At 44.7% G+C, this 18,106-nt stretch overlaps 1 protein-coding gene across 2 annotated transcripts in view; it reads right to left on the bottom strand.

Annotated features, from left to right (window-relative positions):
* Positions 1 to 2,494: 2,494 nt before the first annotated feature.
* Positions 2,495 to 18,106, bottom strand: part of CBL (Cbl proto-oncogene) — a 41,281-nt gene continuing 25,669 nt past the window's right edge. Inside the window, exons 4-16 of one of the 2 annotated variants that reach the window (XM_086476782.1) lie at positions 17,064 to 17,220; positions 15,451 to 15,572; positions 14,322 to 14,459; positions 13,423 to 13,510; positions 12,770 to 12,901; positions 12,151 to 12,354; positions 10,558 to 10,689; positions 9,065 to 9,442; positions 8,052 to 8,146; positions 7,370 to 7,525; positions 6,775 to 6,878; positions 6,119 to 6,301; positions 2,495 to 3,517 (exon numbers count right to left, since the gene is read on the bottom strand). In XM_086476782.1, the coding sequence (XP_086332908.1) occupies positions 3,237 to 3,517; positions 6,119 to 6,301; positions 6,775 to 6,878; positions 7,370 to 7,525; positions 8,052 to 8,146; positions 9,065 to 9,442; positions 10,558 to 10,689; positions 12,151 to 12,354; positions 12,770 to 12,901; positions 13,423 to 13,510; positions 14,322 to 14,459; positions 15,451 to 15,572; positions 17,064 to 17,220 (2,170 nt within the window). In that variant the 3' untranslated portion in view covers positions 2,495 to 3,236. Of the gene's footprint in view, positions 3,518 to 6,118; positions 6,321 to 6,774; positions 6,879 to 7,369; positions 7,526 to 8,051; positions 8,147 to 9,064; positions 9,443 to 10,557; positions 10,690 to 12,150; positions 12,355 to 12,769; positions 12,902 to 13,422; positions 13,511 to 14,321; positions 14,460 to 15,450; positions 15,573 to 17,063; positions 17,221 to 18,106 lie in introns of both variants that reach the window. The other variant, XM_086476783.1, reaches the window with a different exon arrangement.

Raw genomic sequence — 18,106 nt, 5'->3', positions numbered from 1 at the left:
TCCAAACAAGTCACTGTTAGTAACAGGTGAAAGCAGGAAACTCCACAGCTGAAATGCCACAAAACACAGTGCCATAGTTGAAGTGACAATTGCCCGTCTTTCTCGCCCCTTCCTTTCACCCCTTTCAAAGCAGTCTCACGCCCAAAGGCATCTTTACAGCTTGTCTACTTCGGGCTCTTCACAGAGGTTTTCACAGAGGGACGGACACTCAGGTCCAGCCTAGCCATGCAGCATTCCCTTAAGAAAGGCACTAGACATCTGGGTTGGGTTTTTTTTTTTTTCTTTTTAAAATAGCGTCATAAAGTTAACTTGTTAAGAACAAAGATCAAGGAGGTGAAGGGAAAAAGAGAAATCAACCTTAGGCTTACCCTTCTGAAAGAACAGCAAGAAAAATACACTGTACAGTGCCTGGATTGACTACACAGAGCACAGCCATAAGACGTGGTCAGGACTCTGCCGCACTTCAGTGGTACTAGCAAATGCTCACACATCTAAAGAAGAAAAGCCAAGACTTAAGTTTCTTAAATCAGTTTGAGACGCAAACAGTGCACAGAAAGAACACATGCAGAAAAATCAGTGATACATGCCACAAAGATTGCTCCCTCTAATCTCTAATACCTGGAACAACACCCACAGGAACGTCTCTCGGCACGTAAACCCCAAAGAGAGGCCTGTAATAGCTCTGCTAGGCATGATTTAATTTAACATTACAACAAGCCTGTAATAAAGGGCTTGTACGGGACAGGGCGTCACTACTCTGATCACACACACTGTGCAAGACAAGAGTTAAGGCTTTCTAGCGGGCTGGACTTGGCTCTAACACAGCCTTGGCAGTGGCAAGAGTCACACGCCACACTTGAACATACTTGCAGTGAGTTTAGACCGCAAGTCAGAAACAAAGCGGCTCCAACACGGAGCTAGTGGCAGCACTGGAGAGAATACAAAAAAAAGAGGGAAATGAAACTGTAGTGCTCCCTCACAAAATGGGTTTTACCTGGTTCTCCAGGACACTGCCAGGAGTAACTCTCACGCGGTAGGACTGGTTGCTCAGGCTCACGGGGAGAATAGGCAGAGCTGCCCCACGTTCCTGCCTCAGCAGCACCAGTGCTGGGCTCGCTCCTCTCAAAGCTCCCACAGCCACCCTGACCAAGGCTACCCTGCACAACTGGCAGGGCACTTCACACGGAAAGGGCAGGACTGGTTCACGACAGCACTGACTGTTGCACATGTGGGCAGAGGAAGAAGAACAGCTCTTCTTCCCCGAGTGCAACCTCTGCAACTCAGCACCTTTACCAAGGCCAGGCCCTGCGCTTGGCTGCGCCTGACCTCCCTCTGCACCGCTGCAGAGCACCATGCCCACCGACATAAATCTCACCAGTGTGCTGCATCTGCAAGTTTCAGCCCCGGCCCCAAAATAGCGACGGTGGCGATGGCCTCTAAGTGTGGCAGGAGATCTCCTTACGGTTTCAGAGAACGTTTTCTTTACTACAGAAAGGAGGGGAGAAAACAGACACAGTTCATGCTTTTAAATGGCCTGGAATCCACTGCATCAACTCCCAGAGAGAAGCCTGCGCTCTACATAAAACAAACATTTTATGCTTAGTTCCCTTTGCTAGTACTTGTTAAGTTATCTCTGCCAATTGCAAGCCGTTTCTCTGAGATCTGGGCTCAGCTACTTGATTCTTTAAAAGGCCAAACTGCACCCAACTGCCGCAATCACTCCGACAATATTTCAAGTTGCAACCCTTTGCCTAGTGACTACTGCTGCCCTTAGAGAGATGCAAATAATGCTAGACATGCTTCAAAAGGCTAACAGCCTCTCGGTGTACACAGAGCACTTGTTCATCTGTCAGACTGTGATCTGCGAATCCCTACTTGAACAAACCCTCTCAAAAGGAACCATACACTTCTCGCACATCAAGCATACACGAGCAGAGTTAAGTAGCTGGGTATGCGAGTCAGGTTTTTCCAAAGTAATAGCTGAGTACCGGCTTTTAAAGCCACGTGATCATTTTACAAACACAGAAGTTTCCCAGTTCTGTTTTACACAACCTCTGGCAATACCTTAGAGTAATGGAAATGGAAAGAAGAGCCCCCATGTTGTTTTGACAGCCATGCAGAGAACTGCTGCATTTCTTTTACTGCAAAGCAGGTAAGATACCGACGAATACATCAGCTGCATCTACCAATTCCACAAAACAGCCTGGCACAAAGACAGCTGGCTCCCGCAAAAGCTCTCTGAGGGAGATGATGGAATGTGCGTGAAGGCCACTAGTCTGCGACAGCCACCATGCAATTAAGATAAATAAAACATCATATCTACCAGGTGCAACATTCCTAGAGAAAGAGTGTCCGGTGACTGCTGCTCAAGCCCAACAGGGCCACAATCAGGTTTGAGCACTGAAGCACAAAACGCTCAAGGCTAAAAAAGGAGAAGCAGCAGCCAGTTCTTTGCTCTCGCTCAAATTCTTCCCACCCGCTCCCACCCCTCCAAAACACGCAAAACTTTCAGCACGTCTAGCTGCCTGGAATCTGGTGCTGCCGGTGCTGCCGGCAAGAGGACGCGTAGGAGAGAAATCCAACTCCCAGCACTGCCGAGATCACAATGCCTGACAAAAGCCAGTCACGCTGCCTCCAGGCAAAAAGGGAGGACTCGAATCGTAAGCAATAAATGCTATTATTACAGGCAAGAGGGAAACACCACGGCAAACAGGAAGCAATCGAAAGATTCTTCCAAGGTCTCCTACGTATTCCCAGCAGAACGTGACCTCCCAGCTGCTCTAAAAAGCCTGAGCCAGACACATAGCAGCGAGCAGATCCAAACCTAGTACCATGAACCACAGGACACACCACACGGACCTCAAGACTGTTTCTCAGAGCATTCACTTAGAATTCACAGCACGAAACACTCCCCCCAGCCTCCAGGGCATCGGCGTGGGGACCCCTTGTTGAGACACCTTTCTCTACCGACGCCCTGGAAATAAATCTGTTCTCTCAAACAAGAGGTAGGGGTAAAGGACTCCAAGACATACACTGTATAAAACACCATTCCGCTCCATTTCATTCCACTGCTTTGAAATCTGGAACCACAAAAACCTGATAACTGATTCTCTTAAGAGGCAGTACTGACCCCAGCACGAAGTCTCTAAAGGAACCCCCTTCCCCTTTGGTGCGTAGCTGGGCTACGGCGGCCCAGGCAGCTGGTCCACAGAAGTTGTAGGTGTGGAGGTAATGTGCTATGTGGCCACGTGCGCAGGGGAGGAAATGGAAACAAACTCCCGGAGAATATTCTTGGCCATTTCAATATTGTTATGTGCAATGACCAGTGCTTTCTGAATGTCCTGATATGAGTAGCCTTGGCTCATTAGATTCTCGATCTCACTGGAGAGTTGCAGTGATACACTGGTCCCACTGCTGGCTCCGCCTGTTTGGCAGCTCCCTGCTTTCCGCTCAGAATTTATTCTCCGTGGTAGAGGCTTCGGCGGCCTTTCTGGAACTTGAGAGCCATCTGAAAAACCTGGAGGGAGAAGCAAACGCATCACGGCAAAGAAAGGACGTGCGATTCTTGCTTGGAACAAAGCAGGAATGACATTAGACTGATAAATGGCACTTCAAAAACATGCCACTGAAAGCTACGCCTCTTTCTCCAACCAGCCTGTCCTCTCACACAATGGAACGGATTAGCTCAGCTTCCCCTCTTCGTGCCAAACCAGCTATGGAGATCTTTTTAATTAGAACGCCATCATTTATTAAGATAGGCACACATAAATACAAAAATTGACAAGGAATACCTGTGTGCATGTAAGCAGAGCTCAGGGGTCAGCCTTAGAAGCAGCAGCACAGGGAAAAAAAGGACACAGAGAATACGTGACTTTACCAAGCATCCCATTCGCTTCTGGAATCAGATAGCAACCCCCTGTTTAAGTCCAGATGCTGATCTCTCCTCACAGAACTGTTGTCACGTTGCAGTGCACTGAGGGAGCGTATGCATAGAACCAGATCTACCAGTTACAACTCATCCATCCCAACTGCTCCAGCAACTGAATCGCATTCTCTGAAGGATCTGCTCCTCTTCCTCTGCCAGCCCATCGGCAGGCCAGGGCCATCTACAAGCGCTCCTGCTGAAGCTCACCCTACCTAATGGCTGGCAGCTATGGCAGATCAGTAAGCTCAGCCTGTTCTGCCTTTCCTCTCGGTCATTCAGATGTGTTACTTGCCAGTAGCCACATCATGCACTACTCCCGGGAAGAAAAAAGAAAAAGTCAATAAACTAAAGACACAAAACCCTCCAACACGTTGCTTAATGTGTTCATCCGACATCTCATGAGTTCTAATCTCCTGTACTATTGCAGAAAGCATTTTTTCCTACTTTGCAAATCACAAGAAACTTTCCTGCAGGAATATTTGACATCACCTTAAAGAAAGTTTTATTTCTCCTCTGGAGAAACTCCTCAAGGCACTCAAGATAAGAGTCTTCTAGCAGTAGAACTGGTGTACAACAGACACCAGTAAGACTAAGAATGTCCAAACAATCCCTTTTTAAGAGTGGGCAGTGCAGCACCGGTCAGAAAAGAAGCAGTCATTGTGCAGTCTTTCTGAAAAACTTGCACGAAAAGCACTAAGAAAGAGAAGGCTCTTCAGGAAACAAATTCATTGAAGCTTCCTCACCAACCACAATGCAGCTCAACTCCCTAATCTTCAAAGTACAAGCTTCTTAAACATAAAAAGCTTTTTGTACATTTCAGAAAAAGGACTACCCGCTTCTCCCCTCTAAATTGTCTTGAAATAGCTGCTTCAGCTTGAGCCGGATCAAATTTCAGAGACCACGGGTCAATTTGAAAGGACAACTACCAGCACAGGGTTTTTTTTGGTAAATGATTAATAAATGGAACTGTAGGGCACAATGCATAAGAGCATAAATCTGTCAAAACGTATGCCATACCAGTCAGGCTTGCCTAACACCAGGCTTCAGCAGTAGCCAATACCCAGTGTTTCAGAAAACCACATATGCTTCCCAGAGCCATAACAATCAGCATTTCCTCAGCGTTTTTCATTAGCAGATCTCCTAGCACTACGAAGTGGGACAATAGCATTGTTATTTCAGGGCTGTAGAAACAAAGAAGCATCAATGATTAAGCTCAGTACTTCATCTGGGAGCTCTGCCTCTTCTTATCCCTGCCAGCCACATTCTACAGACACAGGGACAGTCCTAAAAAGTGAGGCAGGGAGCCAGAAGGAGCGGCACAAGCTAATATACTTCTCTGCACTAGTAACCTCTTCTCTGCACTGAAGAAGGGCAAGCTCAGGCAAGGGGAAGCGGTGAAGCAGGTGAACAGAAGACTCACGGGGGCAAGTGGTCCTGGCTACAGGAGGCTCTGCCTTCCGTCTGCCTCCAGAAGGAACTCACTCCTCTCACTTGGTAAATCACCCAGCTGTTCAGACATGCTGAAAGCTCTCCAACAGGAAGAGTTTCAGAGCTTCCTTCAGAGCTGCTGGGCAGTTGTAGGGAGTAAGTCAAGCATTATTCAGAAAAGCTCTCGGAGAGACGAGGCTTTGGTTTCTCCCTCGGAGAATGGGCCTTGCAGCCAGAAGGGCAAGACGTCCTCTACTCCCCAGGGACAAAACGCTGACCTTGCCGAGCCACTAGGTAGCTGCCAAAAGGAACCGCCAGCAAACAGTACACTTGTGCCATCTGCTGGCAACAACCGCAGCCGAGACTGAGCCAGACGAAAGCTGTGCAAGGCCAGCCATGTCATCTTTTACTTGAAACAGCGGTAAGCAGTAAAGTTCTGAAGTTCTGTTTCATGCCCTGGTATTCCCTGGTACAAAAGGTATGCCATGCCCTGTAGGAAACAGTGGCTGAAGGAACAGCCTTTCAGCTGAGGAAAAGGCTTTCCTAACCGTGAATTAAATGCGGTTTGCTAGCTCAGTGATCAGATGACCAAGGCCCTGCATTCCAAGTTGTAAACCACAGTGAACACCTAAGAACCCGTGTAATTCTGCCCTGTAAACCTGATTTTACGGCTTACAAAACCCCGAGGGAGTGACAGAAGCTTCAAACATGCATAGCAAGCCATCAGTACCCACTACGACATGAAGAGCACAGGCGCTCTCTAACCTGTTCCAGGGTCGTTTTCCAAAGACATTCGGCTGAAGGCAGGTGTGGCATTGGAGATATCAGACAGTGTGCGACGAGCAATAGCAACTGGTAGCGGTGGTTTGGGGATATCATAGCCATCTTCTTCATTTTCTGACTCCTCAGGGCCGTTGCTGGCAGTGGCTGCTGCCAGATCCCCTTCATCTAGAGTAAGAGGCACATCCTGAGCTCTGGGACTGAACAGAGCCTCCGTCTCCCAAGGCAGACTCTGTTCCCCTGTGGTTCACAAATATTGACAGAACACAGAACTAAGGTTTTGCTGTCAAAACCTCACATTCAATGGAAGCTCCTTCCAGAAGGCAGTATTAGACTAAAAATACTTATGACAGATGTGTGCTGACAACTGCTGCTCAGAAAAAAAATAAATCTTCAAAACAGCCATTTTTTTTTTAATGACTGTTGAGTATTTTTACAGTGCGTTCCAACTAGGCTTCTCAACAACATCACCACACGCAGTATAAAGTACACAGACCCAGATGTTTCCACATACATCCTAGCTATTTTAACAGCAAAAGCAAGTTAACATTTACTTTAGCCTAAAATGCTGTTCCAGCTGGGACTGGGACCAATTCATTGTACCCCAGTTTCTCAGTTGTTTTTTTAGCACACCCACTCACCAGAAGCGTTGACAGTCTCTAAAGCAGAGGATGCTGCTTGGGAGTGAATGTTGTACATTGCTTCATACATACAGCCATCCGTCTGCTGGTCGCAGTCTAAAACTCTGAGGGAGAGAACACATGTTTCCCTTCAGACGAGTGACAGTGGTCAACCACCACCACCTATTCTCTCTGCCTCAGGTTCTGCACAGGTCCCTGCTTCAAAGTGAAATCACCACTGTTCTGTGAAAGAATATTTGTTCCAGAAAACGCTCTAGTAACGTACATTGCAATACAGCACATCAGCTTAAAAGAGTTTAATGGATTCCACCAGAACACAACCTTTTAATAGAATTTTGAATTTCGGTTGCTGCTGCTCTCAAAAGGTTACTGGCAGAAAGAGCGGGGAGGGGTTATCTGACTCCTTTAACACTGTACAAGGATTCTGCAAAAGAGCAGTAGTCACATTTCATTTACGGTTCGCTACGTTAGTCTAGATCTGGCGAATATCACCGGGGCAATTCAGCAAACCGAGCAAGCAGAATCTCCGCCCTAGCCAAATATGCTTTCCCAGAGCTGCGAGGAGGAAGCACAGGACGCACAAAGAGAATCTCACCGTAAACTCTGAGTCATTTCCAAAGGCGTTTTGATGTCTGGTTTTTGTACAGCAGGACCTGGAGGCACCACGGGCAGAGAGGATGGTGACATGTATTCAGTGTCTTCATCGCTTTCAGACTGTTCCCCAGGAGGCAGTTTTCGTAAAGGCAGTGGTCTGGAGGTAGAAGAAACAAGATAAAAACATCAGAAAACCATTTACACCAAATCTAACTAATATCAAAGTGGCCTTTAAAATGCACAGCAGAAATAACAAGCAGCCATCTTACAGGGATTCTGTCTAGAGAAATAACCTGGCTTTCAGGATTCTCAGCAGCCCAGCTGCAAGGTCACACTGGCACAAAGTCATTATGCAAATGGAAGGTGACAATACCATACACATTATACATCACCTGCTTCACACAAAGACCAACTCAGAAGTGAACTAATTCATAAAAGAGCTAATGGCAACTGTAGTCTGTTTCCTGTCGCCACAGACAAGGGTAACTACCAGCTCCGTCCACAGATCTTTGGGATGCTGATTTCATCTACTTTCTCTAGACTGGTATTTTGAGTCTGTCAGAGATTGAAACTAAGGCTGACAGAGTCGTGTCAAATTCTGCCCCTGGCACCAACATAGAGAGAACCTTACAATTACCTTTCTGTGAGTTATAAAAGAGCACTTTTGCTAGAAAACAACAGACCTGGCAGCTAAGGAGTAGATCGCATTGGCAGATGAGGAGGGCTTAATTTTGGGGTGTTCACACTCTGAGGTTGTTGTTGGACCACCGCTCAAGGTCTGAAAAAAAAATTCCAAACCAGGAATCAGAAACACCACAAATACCAGGGTAGTTGCAAACTTGTCAGCCACTCATTCAACACATTCTCTGGGGGAATGAAGCATCTTCATTTATTCCAGATCCAGTAGTTCTGTGACAGTTTTCCCTCAGTGAGGGCACAAGCAGGGTTTTTCTCCTGTAGCCAACTGCCTGTTTACATAAACCCTGCAGGAATTTCATTATCTTTTGAGATTCCAATGGCTTTGGCAAATTCAGCTGAAATGGGCTGAAATGGGGGACAAAAGGAAGAGGATGTAGACAAGCATGCACATAAGGAGACAGAATGACAACTGTGCAAGTGTCATTTTCTTAGACAATCTGGCTAAAAATGTACTTCCTTTCAACTTTAGAATGCTAGAGGTTTTAAAAGGAAAAACTAGGGGAATAGAATCAAAGGAAGTGAAACTGCCTGGGATTTTAGAGAACAATATGTTGGACTACTAAGTCGCACATCATGATGCTGGTAATGGTAACAGATCCAAATGTAATTCAGGTTTTACTGCACTAAACTAATCATAGCTACTGTGTGTATGTTTTACAGGGCTGAAAACTGAGAAGAGAAGAGCAATTACACTTTTTCAGGATACCAGCTACCAATACACAATATTCTCAGTTTTTCAAAACTGAAAGGTGAACAGTGATCATGAAATTGTGGCTCACGACTGCTCAAACTGGGATTTCAGTCTTGCTCTCAAAAGGCACGAAAGCACTTCCCTAAGAAGTCCTCCCATTACTCTGCCTTGCTGGGCACTCACCAGTTCCTTTCCGTCTCCCCCTTGGCACAAGATTGCCCTACTCGGATGTAAACTACGAGAACGGGTCACTTTGGAAGACTTAACTCCTCACAGATTACCTTCACCTCCAACAGGCCTACTCACCGCTGGGTTGTCCAGGCTGAGCGTGCTCCCAAGTCGATGGCTGTCAGCCCTGGGCTCCATCTGAGAGGGCAAAGAAAAGGGAAGCGAGTGCCTGTTTGACAGTTCTCTCCCAGCCCAAGGGTCACCAGGGCTGAGAGCTGCAGACGGGGCTTTTGGAATCGGCCTGGATGGCCACAGATCTGCCTGACGGTTGGAGGGCACAGGGGGTGGTTTGTCTCTCGAAGGACAGTCTCCTGGTGTGCAGGGCAGGGGACGTCTCTGAGGTCGACCTTCAGTCCCAATGGAATGAGGCCTGTCCGGGGGCGGTGGCGGCGGGAGATCTCTGAGCGTGGGTGGGATCGGCAAAGGTTTATCCTTGTGAAGAGTACCAGGTGCAGCCTGAAAGGCAGAAGAATGTAAAATATTGCTTAACAGAGGTAGCCTAGCCACAAAACACAAAGAGGAGGAGAGGCAGGTGGCAGAAGGGTGAGTTTTGGTTTTCGTTTTATCTATTTTTACGTGACATTATCTCAAAGGATGTGGAGATAACTCTCCACATCTCTACACGTTAACCCTCTGGAGACACCTTCTCTACAGGCTTGAAGATAACTATGTGCAGCTACAGCTAGACACTAAACACCCCAGATTATTTTTCTTGGAGAAAAAAAAAAAAAAGCTTACAGTAGCGTTAGATTGGATTCCAAACAAAGGATACCCATCATTTCAAAACAAGACTCCACTGTGGGTTATTTATAGAAGTTAACCATGAGTCAACAACAACTATTCATAGAAATGGATATTTTCTTCTGCCTAAACTTTCAAGCACAATTTCATGACTTCATCCAAACCAGCTGGAGAACCACTGCCTTATCTCAACAGCCAATGACCAAATGCCACAAAGATCACACTACTGCCTTCTGTTAGCCAATCAGAAAACCAGTTAATCTCTCCCAGTCACACATACTTCATTCCTTCCTTAGTTTTCTACCTGAAAAAATGCTCAATGGAAAAACTTGTGAACAAAAGAAAAGCTGGGACAGGAATATGACACCTTCCCACATCTAGCTTGCTAGCTAGAACAAAACACAAGCCCATAAATGGGGCTCCAAAGGGGATGGGCAGCAGTGGCTGAAAAACAGTGAGGACATTGGTAATAACAGTAACTTGGTAGCTCAACAGGAGGACACCGATCACCCTAAGTGAGGAAATACTTCAGCTTAGGACCAGCTCCTTTCTAGCAACTGCGTGGAGGAATGTGAAGAAAAAGACAGGCCCTTTAAACAGCAAAAAAGGGACTCTCCTACCATGGATTCCAGAAGGAAGCATTTGCTTTCAGGACAGAGCGGGCTCTCGTGGGGAACAGAAGGCAAGTGGCCTAACAGGACCACAGAAAAGGAAGAAGAAAAAGTCTTGTGTGAAAGTACTTGGGGATATCACAGAGAACATGCAGGGTTCACCAGAATGCTGCCTGCCCCACCAAAACCATAGCTGAAAAGGCAAACAGTGTGTTTGACCTTTGAAGTGGTCCCAGGACTGGAAGCCCCTGGCGGATTGGACACTCGCTGCTGCAAAAGATCCAGTCGCGGCGGCACGGGAGGAAGGGTGGCCTGAGGAGCTACTGAGAACGGAGAGGGAGGACGCTCAACCTGAAAAAGAAAAGAACGGGAAAACCAACAAATGACAAAATCCAGCAGAACACCTTTTCTCTAGAGAGGTTTTCACGCTCTGACTTGTACTGGCTTCAATATCACTACTGGTAACAACTTACTGTATTAGTGACAATCATACACCAGTAAACGACCGCAATTTCACAGCACAACGGCATTTGACTTGCAGCAATTCTTGAAGATCGCCAATGGGCTTAGTTGTGTCACACAGCTAAAAATGCAGACTTAGCAATGGCACAATGGAAGACACGCTGTTTTGCTGCAGCAACAAACGTGCCTTATCGGGCGCTGAGCGGAAGCAAGCTTCTTTTCTTTTCGACACAAGGGGGCATGATCTGCTGCAAAACCTACTTATCACTGCACCAAAACCTCCATTTTTGTCCCTGGAAAGCTGTTCTTCCACCTAACAAATCAGAACAGCGCCTGTTCTTCTCTTTTCCATCAAGTTTATTTTACAAGCAGGGGTAGTGCTTTTTAACTTTGAAAAGTATTACACTTTTTTTAAGGTTTGAACTTACTAATGCCAACAAATACAGAGTACTAGCCTACTGCAAACCATGACAGGATGTCACACTGCGGAAACTGCTTTGCTTCCCCAAGCTGTGTATACAAAAACCACCTCCAGGGATACTGATTACTGTTTAGTATATTATTTCTCAGCGTGGAAGCTAAAGAGAAATATGACCATAGGTAAATCAGTGTAGAGGATTCTTTCCGACCAGAAAAGGCAGATTATTTTAGTGAATTCAACGATCAAAAATTAGCCAAATTCAAACCCACTTCACTATGTAGTAAAACAACGCCAAGTGCAGATGTGCAAGAGTATCAATGAGCTTTTAGAAAAAAACATGCAGGGATCCATAAAGAATGCCTGTCCTGTATACATCTCCTGACAGGAAGTAGCACTAATGGTAGAGAGTTATCCCACCTTTATTGTACAAATTTATCAGACACCGTATAAAAAGATGACAGTCAAACTGACTTCCTCAGCAAAATAGCCTGCCCTCTACCCAGTTAGTCATCAGGACCTTGGGAAGGCTGTATCTGGTTGGCTGTATTCATCTCTGGGAAAAATGGATGAATTTTTGCTGATATGGGTGAACTATGGCTAATAAATCAAAAGCAGCATTGCTAAGCATGCAGAGAAGTGTTATAAACCTAGATCTTACATTCCAATAGGTCAAGCGAGTCTTTTCACCCTTCTAAGGATTCTTTCAAGACAACCCACAAAAGACCGAAGATTTCCAAGGGTGATCCCCATTGCTTAATAGATCTGACAGAACCGAACCTAAATCCATACTGAGAAAAACCTCTCCTGTTATAAGGTCTGACAACCCTCACACGCACAAATCATGAAGACCACAGAAAACTGACAGAGAACACGCAGTCTTTGTACGTACTGCCACATCTACTAGCACACACACGCTCTGGTGACCTTACTTTGGTACCAGCGAGTTCTTTCATCATGAAGAGGGAATCATCAGCTCTGTCGTCATCATCATCGTCATAATTGGGAGAGGGAGTTCCTTCTGCCCCTTGCCGTGATAATCCTCCTCCTCCTCTGGGGTCGAATGGGTCTACTACAATTGGCTCCGTGCCTTTGATTTCACAGCGGCAAAAAGGACAACCCTGGCCTTCTGATTCCTTCAGGGAAGAGGAGAGATCTGTTACAAGAGCCACTACGATGCAGAAATTAAACACATCACATAGTTAATATACAAAGAAGTAGGTACCTTTCAACCAGAAAGGAAGACAGAAAGGCAAACTGTGCTACAATTATGGGGACTATTTTCCCTCTGAAGTAGAGAAACAGCTTTTTAGCAAGTCCTCATGCTTATTGCCTATTCCTAGATTAAGAGACCAGGCATCTAACCAGTTTCTCCCTGTGCTGGTGAAGCTGGTACTGATGCACCGATACTACTGAACTGTGAGCTTACGTCCCCAGTTATACTGTCTTATCTCCATACCTGATGAAAACTGAACAGTTTTGAGAATGGACCACTTCTGTAAAAAAGCAACTGGCTTAGCTCAGAGAGATTAACAAGAAGCAATGCCTCACCTGCCACGCAGTAAGACAGGACGTGCACATCAGATGGCCGCACGGTTCAATCTTCACATCCTTGTCATTTTCAGCACATATTTTACACAGCTGAAACGTGGACCCCATCTCGCAATACAATTCATATTGTTCCTTGGGGAAAGACAGACAGACATGGTTGTTACCCTAAAATAACAAGTGGGATTAGTCATAGCTACAAGAAACCCAACACGAGATTTGCAGGAAAAAAAAAAAAAAATTTCCAAACACAAGATCACAGTGCAAAGGAGAACAGAAGTCTGCAAAGATTTCACTATGATTTTATGTATTATACATCTGTCAAGCTCCGAAAAATGTGAGCTTCAAGTTATCGCAGATTTTCATCTAGGTGTCCCAAGAAAATCCTAGGAAAGCAGGGCTCAAGACATGCTGGATGGCACAAAAGAATGACTATTTGGCAGACCATTCTAAAAAAAAAAAAAAAATCTTAAAAAAAATCTCCTTTGCCCATTGCTACCATTCACAGATTTCTGCAATTCCTGTAAAATACAATACATCAGCCTTAAAAACAAGCCTTGGAGACACCAAGTATGACAGAATTGTATAAGCAGCTAAGGAGGCTAGAAATTAGGAAGAAAGCAAGTGAGTTTGAGGGGACAGAATACTTTGCTCACCTGTGTAACTTTAATGTGGTCCTGAGGCGTGGGCTCACATAAGCCAGTCAAGTCAGGATTCTGATTCCGGCCATCGGGAAATAAATAACTGTAAGCAGTTGGGGAAAAAAATGGTATCTCTCTCTCTATATGCATATACACACACGCATACACACATACAACGTTTCTTTTGAGGATGGCAGAGGAAAAAAAGAATGAGGATGAGAAATGAGGGGTGGGAACTCAAAGTATTCTGAATCAAGAGAAGTTTTGGAAGAGCTTTCCTATCAGACAAAACCCAAACATGTCATTCTTAAAAATAAAAAGAAGCTGGTCTTCCTTCCTGGCAGCAATTTTTATCTTAAACAGGATGTGACGGTCCCAGACTACTCTTCTTAAATTATCCTATAGTGAAACTGCAATATCCAGAGCAAGAAAACTGATAGCGTAATATCAGTTGCGGCAGCTCAAATTAAGGACTCAACTGGAAAAGAATCCATGAGAAGGGAAACGCTGATGCACACTTGTTGTCTGCTGTTGCAAAGGACAGTACAGCTCTCCAGTGCAAAAGATAGCTGTCTGAGTATTCTCAAGTGCCAAAACAGTTAAACATATACATTATTCTGCTGACATCAACGGGACTGTTCACATGATTGAACTGTTTTGCTGAATCAAGGTCTAAATAAAAAGGAAGAGCTGAGAGATGGCCAAAAGGGGCTCAGTGATGTCAATAGTGATTGCTTGACCTCTGCAACATGCTGCCTCTCCTGTGAAGCAGAAAATGCACGATGAACCCAGAGGGTACATTTTACCATCCAACTGACTTTAAGACCTCACCACAGGGTTTAGATTTGTAAAACAAACTCACAGTGAAAAAGGGCAAAGGGGAAAAAAACCTTAATTTTGATAAAGTTACTTACAAGCCTTCCCTGAAGCCATCAATCAGTGCTTGAAAAAGAGGTTTGTTGTGGGGGATTGTCTGAAGAATGTTCCCATCTGCGGTGACGTAGCCAATGGCCCACTGACCGAGTCGTGTACAACTCAATCGGAAAATGTAACTAAAAGCACACAAATGAAAAGAAACTTCAATTTGGACTGGAACAGACAGAAAAGATTAAATGTCAAGTAGGCAGTCTTTGTCTGGCTATCTCAAGTTAGCAAATAAAAACTAGTAAGAATAACTTGATGATTTATAGCAACTTTCCTCAATTTACCTTCAGGCAGATCAAAGGAGAACCTTGCAATCTGATATGAAGTGAGAAAAACATCTAAGCACTGACCTCCAGGTGAAATTAAACCCAGAATCCAGAGCAAGAACAGTTGGCATCATTAAAATCATTTGTTTCAAATTAAATTTTAAAAAAATCCAACAAACAACAAAACCAACAGACAGACTACACAAGGCTTCCATTTTTAAAACCAGCACAGAACTAACAGCATAGTAACAACCTCCAGAAATGAACACTTGGCCCTTCTTGCATAAAAAGAAATCTGTCAGCTCTGCTGCATTGAGCCAAGTTCTACCCAGGACGTTAGGGAGCCCAAAACCGCTCAGGTCCACTGTCCCCCACAGCCTCCGAAGCCCACCCAGCCTCGCAGCCTACTCTGCCTACCATGCTGTTTTCTGCCAGAGCAAATACTGGTTAGCTGCCTTGTCTGTCTGAAGCTGGCTTCAAACGTACACACTGCTTCCGGGGGCTGCAATCCGCTCAGCTCTCCTGGTTTTACGCGCATACACCAGAAACTCACGGGACCTACAGACGCATTCCCTCATTCAGGGTCCTACACAGCCCACCATTTCGGCTTACTCTGGCAGCGTTGTCTGCCTTTGCATTCTGCTCGTGCCTCAGGGAGCTGTTGTGACAACTGGGGCGGGTGGGCAGGAGGTAAGTCACCACACGGAGGACAATCTCAAAATACAGGGCAAGCTGGGGTTTAAATTTTTGCGGGAGGAGGACAAAGACAAAATAAAATCTATCTCCTCAGTCAGCGCAGTAATCGGCGATGGTAGCGAGAACGATCAAAAAGCCACTGCTGCCAAGCACTAACCTGCCAGGTTTGTGAATGAATTTCTGAAGCCGGGCTTTCACCTCGTCATACGTTAGGAATGCCATATAACCAGGATGAGTCACCGCTAGGCTATTCCAGTTCCTGAGCAGAGAGGACCACGGCTAGAGAAACAACAAAGAAACATATTAACCAAGCACTTCTAAAAGTATCAATGCACCCAATATTCCTTAATCAAAAGGATCAGTTAAAGAAGCAGGTTTCTTATCCCACCGTAAACCCAGTAGAGGAACTAAACTCCACGTTCTTGTGCAGCAGCCTTAGCATTTGAGTTTCTCTCCTGTTGGTGACAAGAACATCACCTAAGACAGACAGACCTTAATCAAAACTCCTTTAATAAACACCAAGGGAGAAGTCACTGAGGTCACAAAAAGACAGCTCAACAATAGCTACCAATTTGTGCTGCTTCTGCAGAGAAAATGACTCATTCCTGAAACAGGGATAAAGACGCAAGTTTACAAAGATTACAGCACAGGACCAGAAACCCTGACTAGTCTGATCTCTAACACCAGCTTCCTATACAGCCTCAGGAAAGGCAACCTCCCCCGCCTCAGTTTCACTATGCACAAGATGCTTGTGACTATTCCTTAACCACTTAACCTCACTTGGGTGTGGCAAGGATTACTGGCTAAAATTTGAATAAATTAGCCAGCACATATATGTTAAGTATTCCTTAAAATGATGCACAGAAAGTCACATCAAGCATTTGAAAGCTCCCGAGAAGGGCCTGGGTGTCTACACCTCATCCAATTTTTCCAAATTTCTCAACTTGTCTAAAAGAAGATACTAGCTGTCCCTAAGAACTTTGCATCTCCTGGAAACTGCAGCAACTCTCGACTTGCTCTTTATGTACTATAGTTGGAAAAAGTACTGAATGAGATCAGCTACATTGCAACACCGAACACGGGAATTTTTCATCTAGACATATCTTAATTACAACCCACCCTATCACATGGGAAAAGGCAAGTCAGAGCCAAAGAAGTAAGTGTTTGTTCTTGTAAATACCCAATTGCACCATCAGAAGCTGTGTTTTTGAGTGTAGCACAATTAAAGACTGTGGGTTAGAATTTTACCTACTATTAATATCACTTCAGTAATAGAGATATTTCTTGTGCACAGGACACAGACGTGTCCGCAACATCCTGGCTATGCCAGTTCAAGAGCTAGTAAGCTCCAAATTTCCACGCTTGTGCTCCATCCTGAACAACTGCCCCACGGAAAGTAAATCTGACAAGAAAGAAGAGGACAAGGAAAGAGACTGATAAACTAAGCTTCACATTTCCTGGCTAACAGAAGTTGTGTCAGAACTTCGGTCTAAAAGTGACCTTTGAAAGGGAAAAACTGATTAATGGGAGGATACTGAATGTGCCTTACAGTTGCAGCATATATTCAGACAATTTTTTCTTTTACAACCAGAAGAATCACACTGCAGTATAGGGTCCTAAGTATTACTACAGCTGTTTAGAGGATGAAGGGCCAACCCCTTACAGCATAAATAACATCATTTCCATGTGTAAAATAGTTTGTTCTGGGAAAAGAGCCTAACCTGAAGAACTGAGACACATTTCAAGTGATTCACATTCCTCAACTCTTACCTGAAAAAGTCGTGTGAAGATATCAAATTCAAATACTGAAATGTAGTCATTGCACGTCAAGTCAATCGTTGACTTCAGGGCCATGGCTTCCAGCCCTGAACTGATTGGATGCACTTCATGCAAGGCCTGACGGAAGCTCTTCCAGGGAACGATAGTCCTGGGGAAAAGCAAGCCATCTGTAAATATGGTATGTCTGAAGACCACCACCACGTACGTACCTTATACATTTTTTCGTGTGTGAGTATGCATCTCACGACAATGGAAGAGATGAAAATCAGAATTAGCCACAAGATCATGTTACGCAAGCACAGGATTTCTTGGTGCTGCAGGAAATTAGCAGCCAAATGAACTTTAGACAATTTTCTCTGCATATGCAAAATTTTGGAATCTGAAGTCCAGCTCTCCTTTCTCCTTTCCCGTTCCCTGCAGTCCTATTATGTCAATGCTCGTATGTCCCCTTGGGCTGTGTATAACACTATCGCTTGATAAGAATTTTGCAGTGTTGCAGCTGGTAGAGAAGGAGTTAACAGCAAGTCTTTTAGTAGAGGTCTAGATAGTTTAAAAAAACCCAAAACCTGCAAACAATTCTCTGAGGAGGGATTAACTGAAGAAGATAATCAGAAGCCAAAACAGAGGCTCCTGTTTAAAGGAATATTTTCCTTCTTTTAAAATATCAAGTAGAACAGAAACATAGAAAGAACATGCCTAGCTTCAGACAACTGTGTTATTCATGAGTAACTACGTTACTACTTTTTGTTCTGACAGCTACTAATTAAACTCTTTATGTGAAGTACTTTAGTTACCTTAGAAAGCAGTACCCAATTCATTAACTTTAATCCTCAAACGTTGCTGTAGACACCTCTACAGTTCCTTTAGTCAGCATTTTATTAGATAGAGAAAATAAAACTGACATTTCAACAGTTCGCATGCAAATATACATTGCACTTCGCTTTCTCCTTCATTCTATCTTAACAAAGCCATTATGCAAACTGACAAAAGTTCAGAGAAGCCAGAAGAAAGTTGACTAAATGATTGCAAAGACT

Source organism: Leptosomus discolor, chromosome 22 (assembly GCF_034619465.1).
Source record: "Leptosomus discolor isolate bLepDis1 chromosome 22, bLepDis1.hap2, whole genome shotgun sequence".
NCBI lineage: Eukaryota > Metazoa > Chordata > Aves > Leptosomiformes > Leptosomidae > Leptosomus > Leptosomus discolor.
This window is presented reverse-complemented; position numbering and strand designations above follow the sequence as displayed.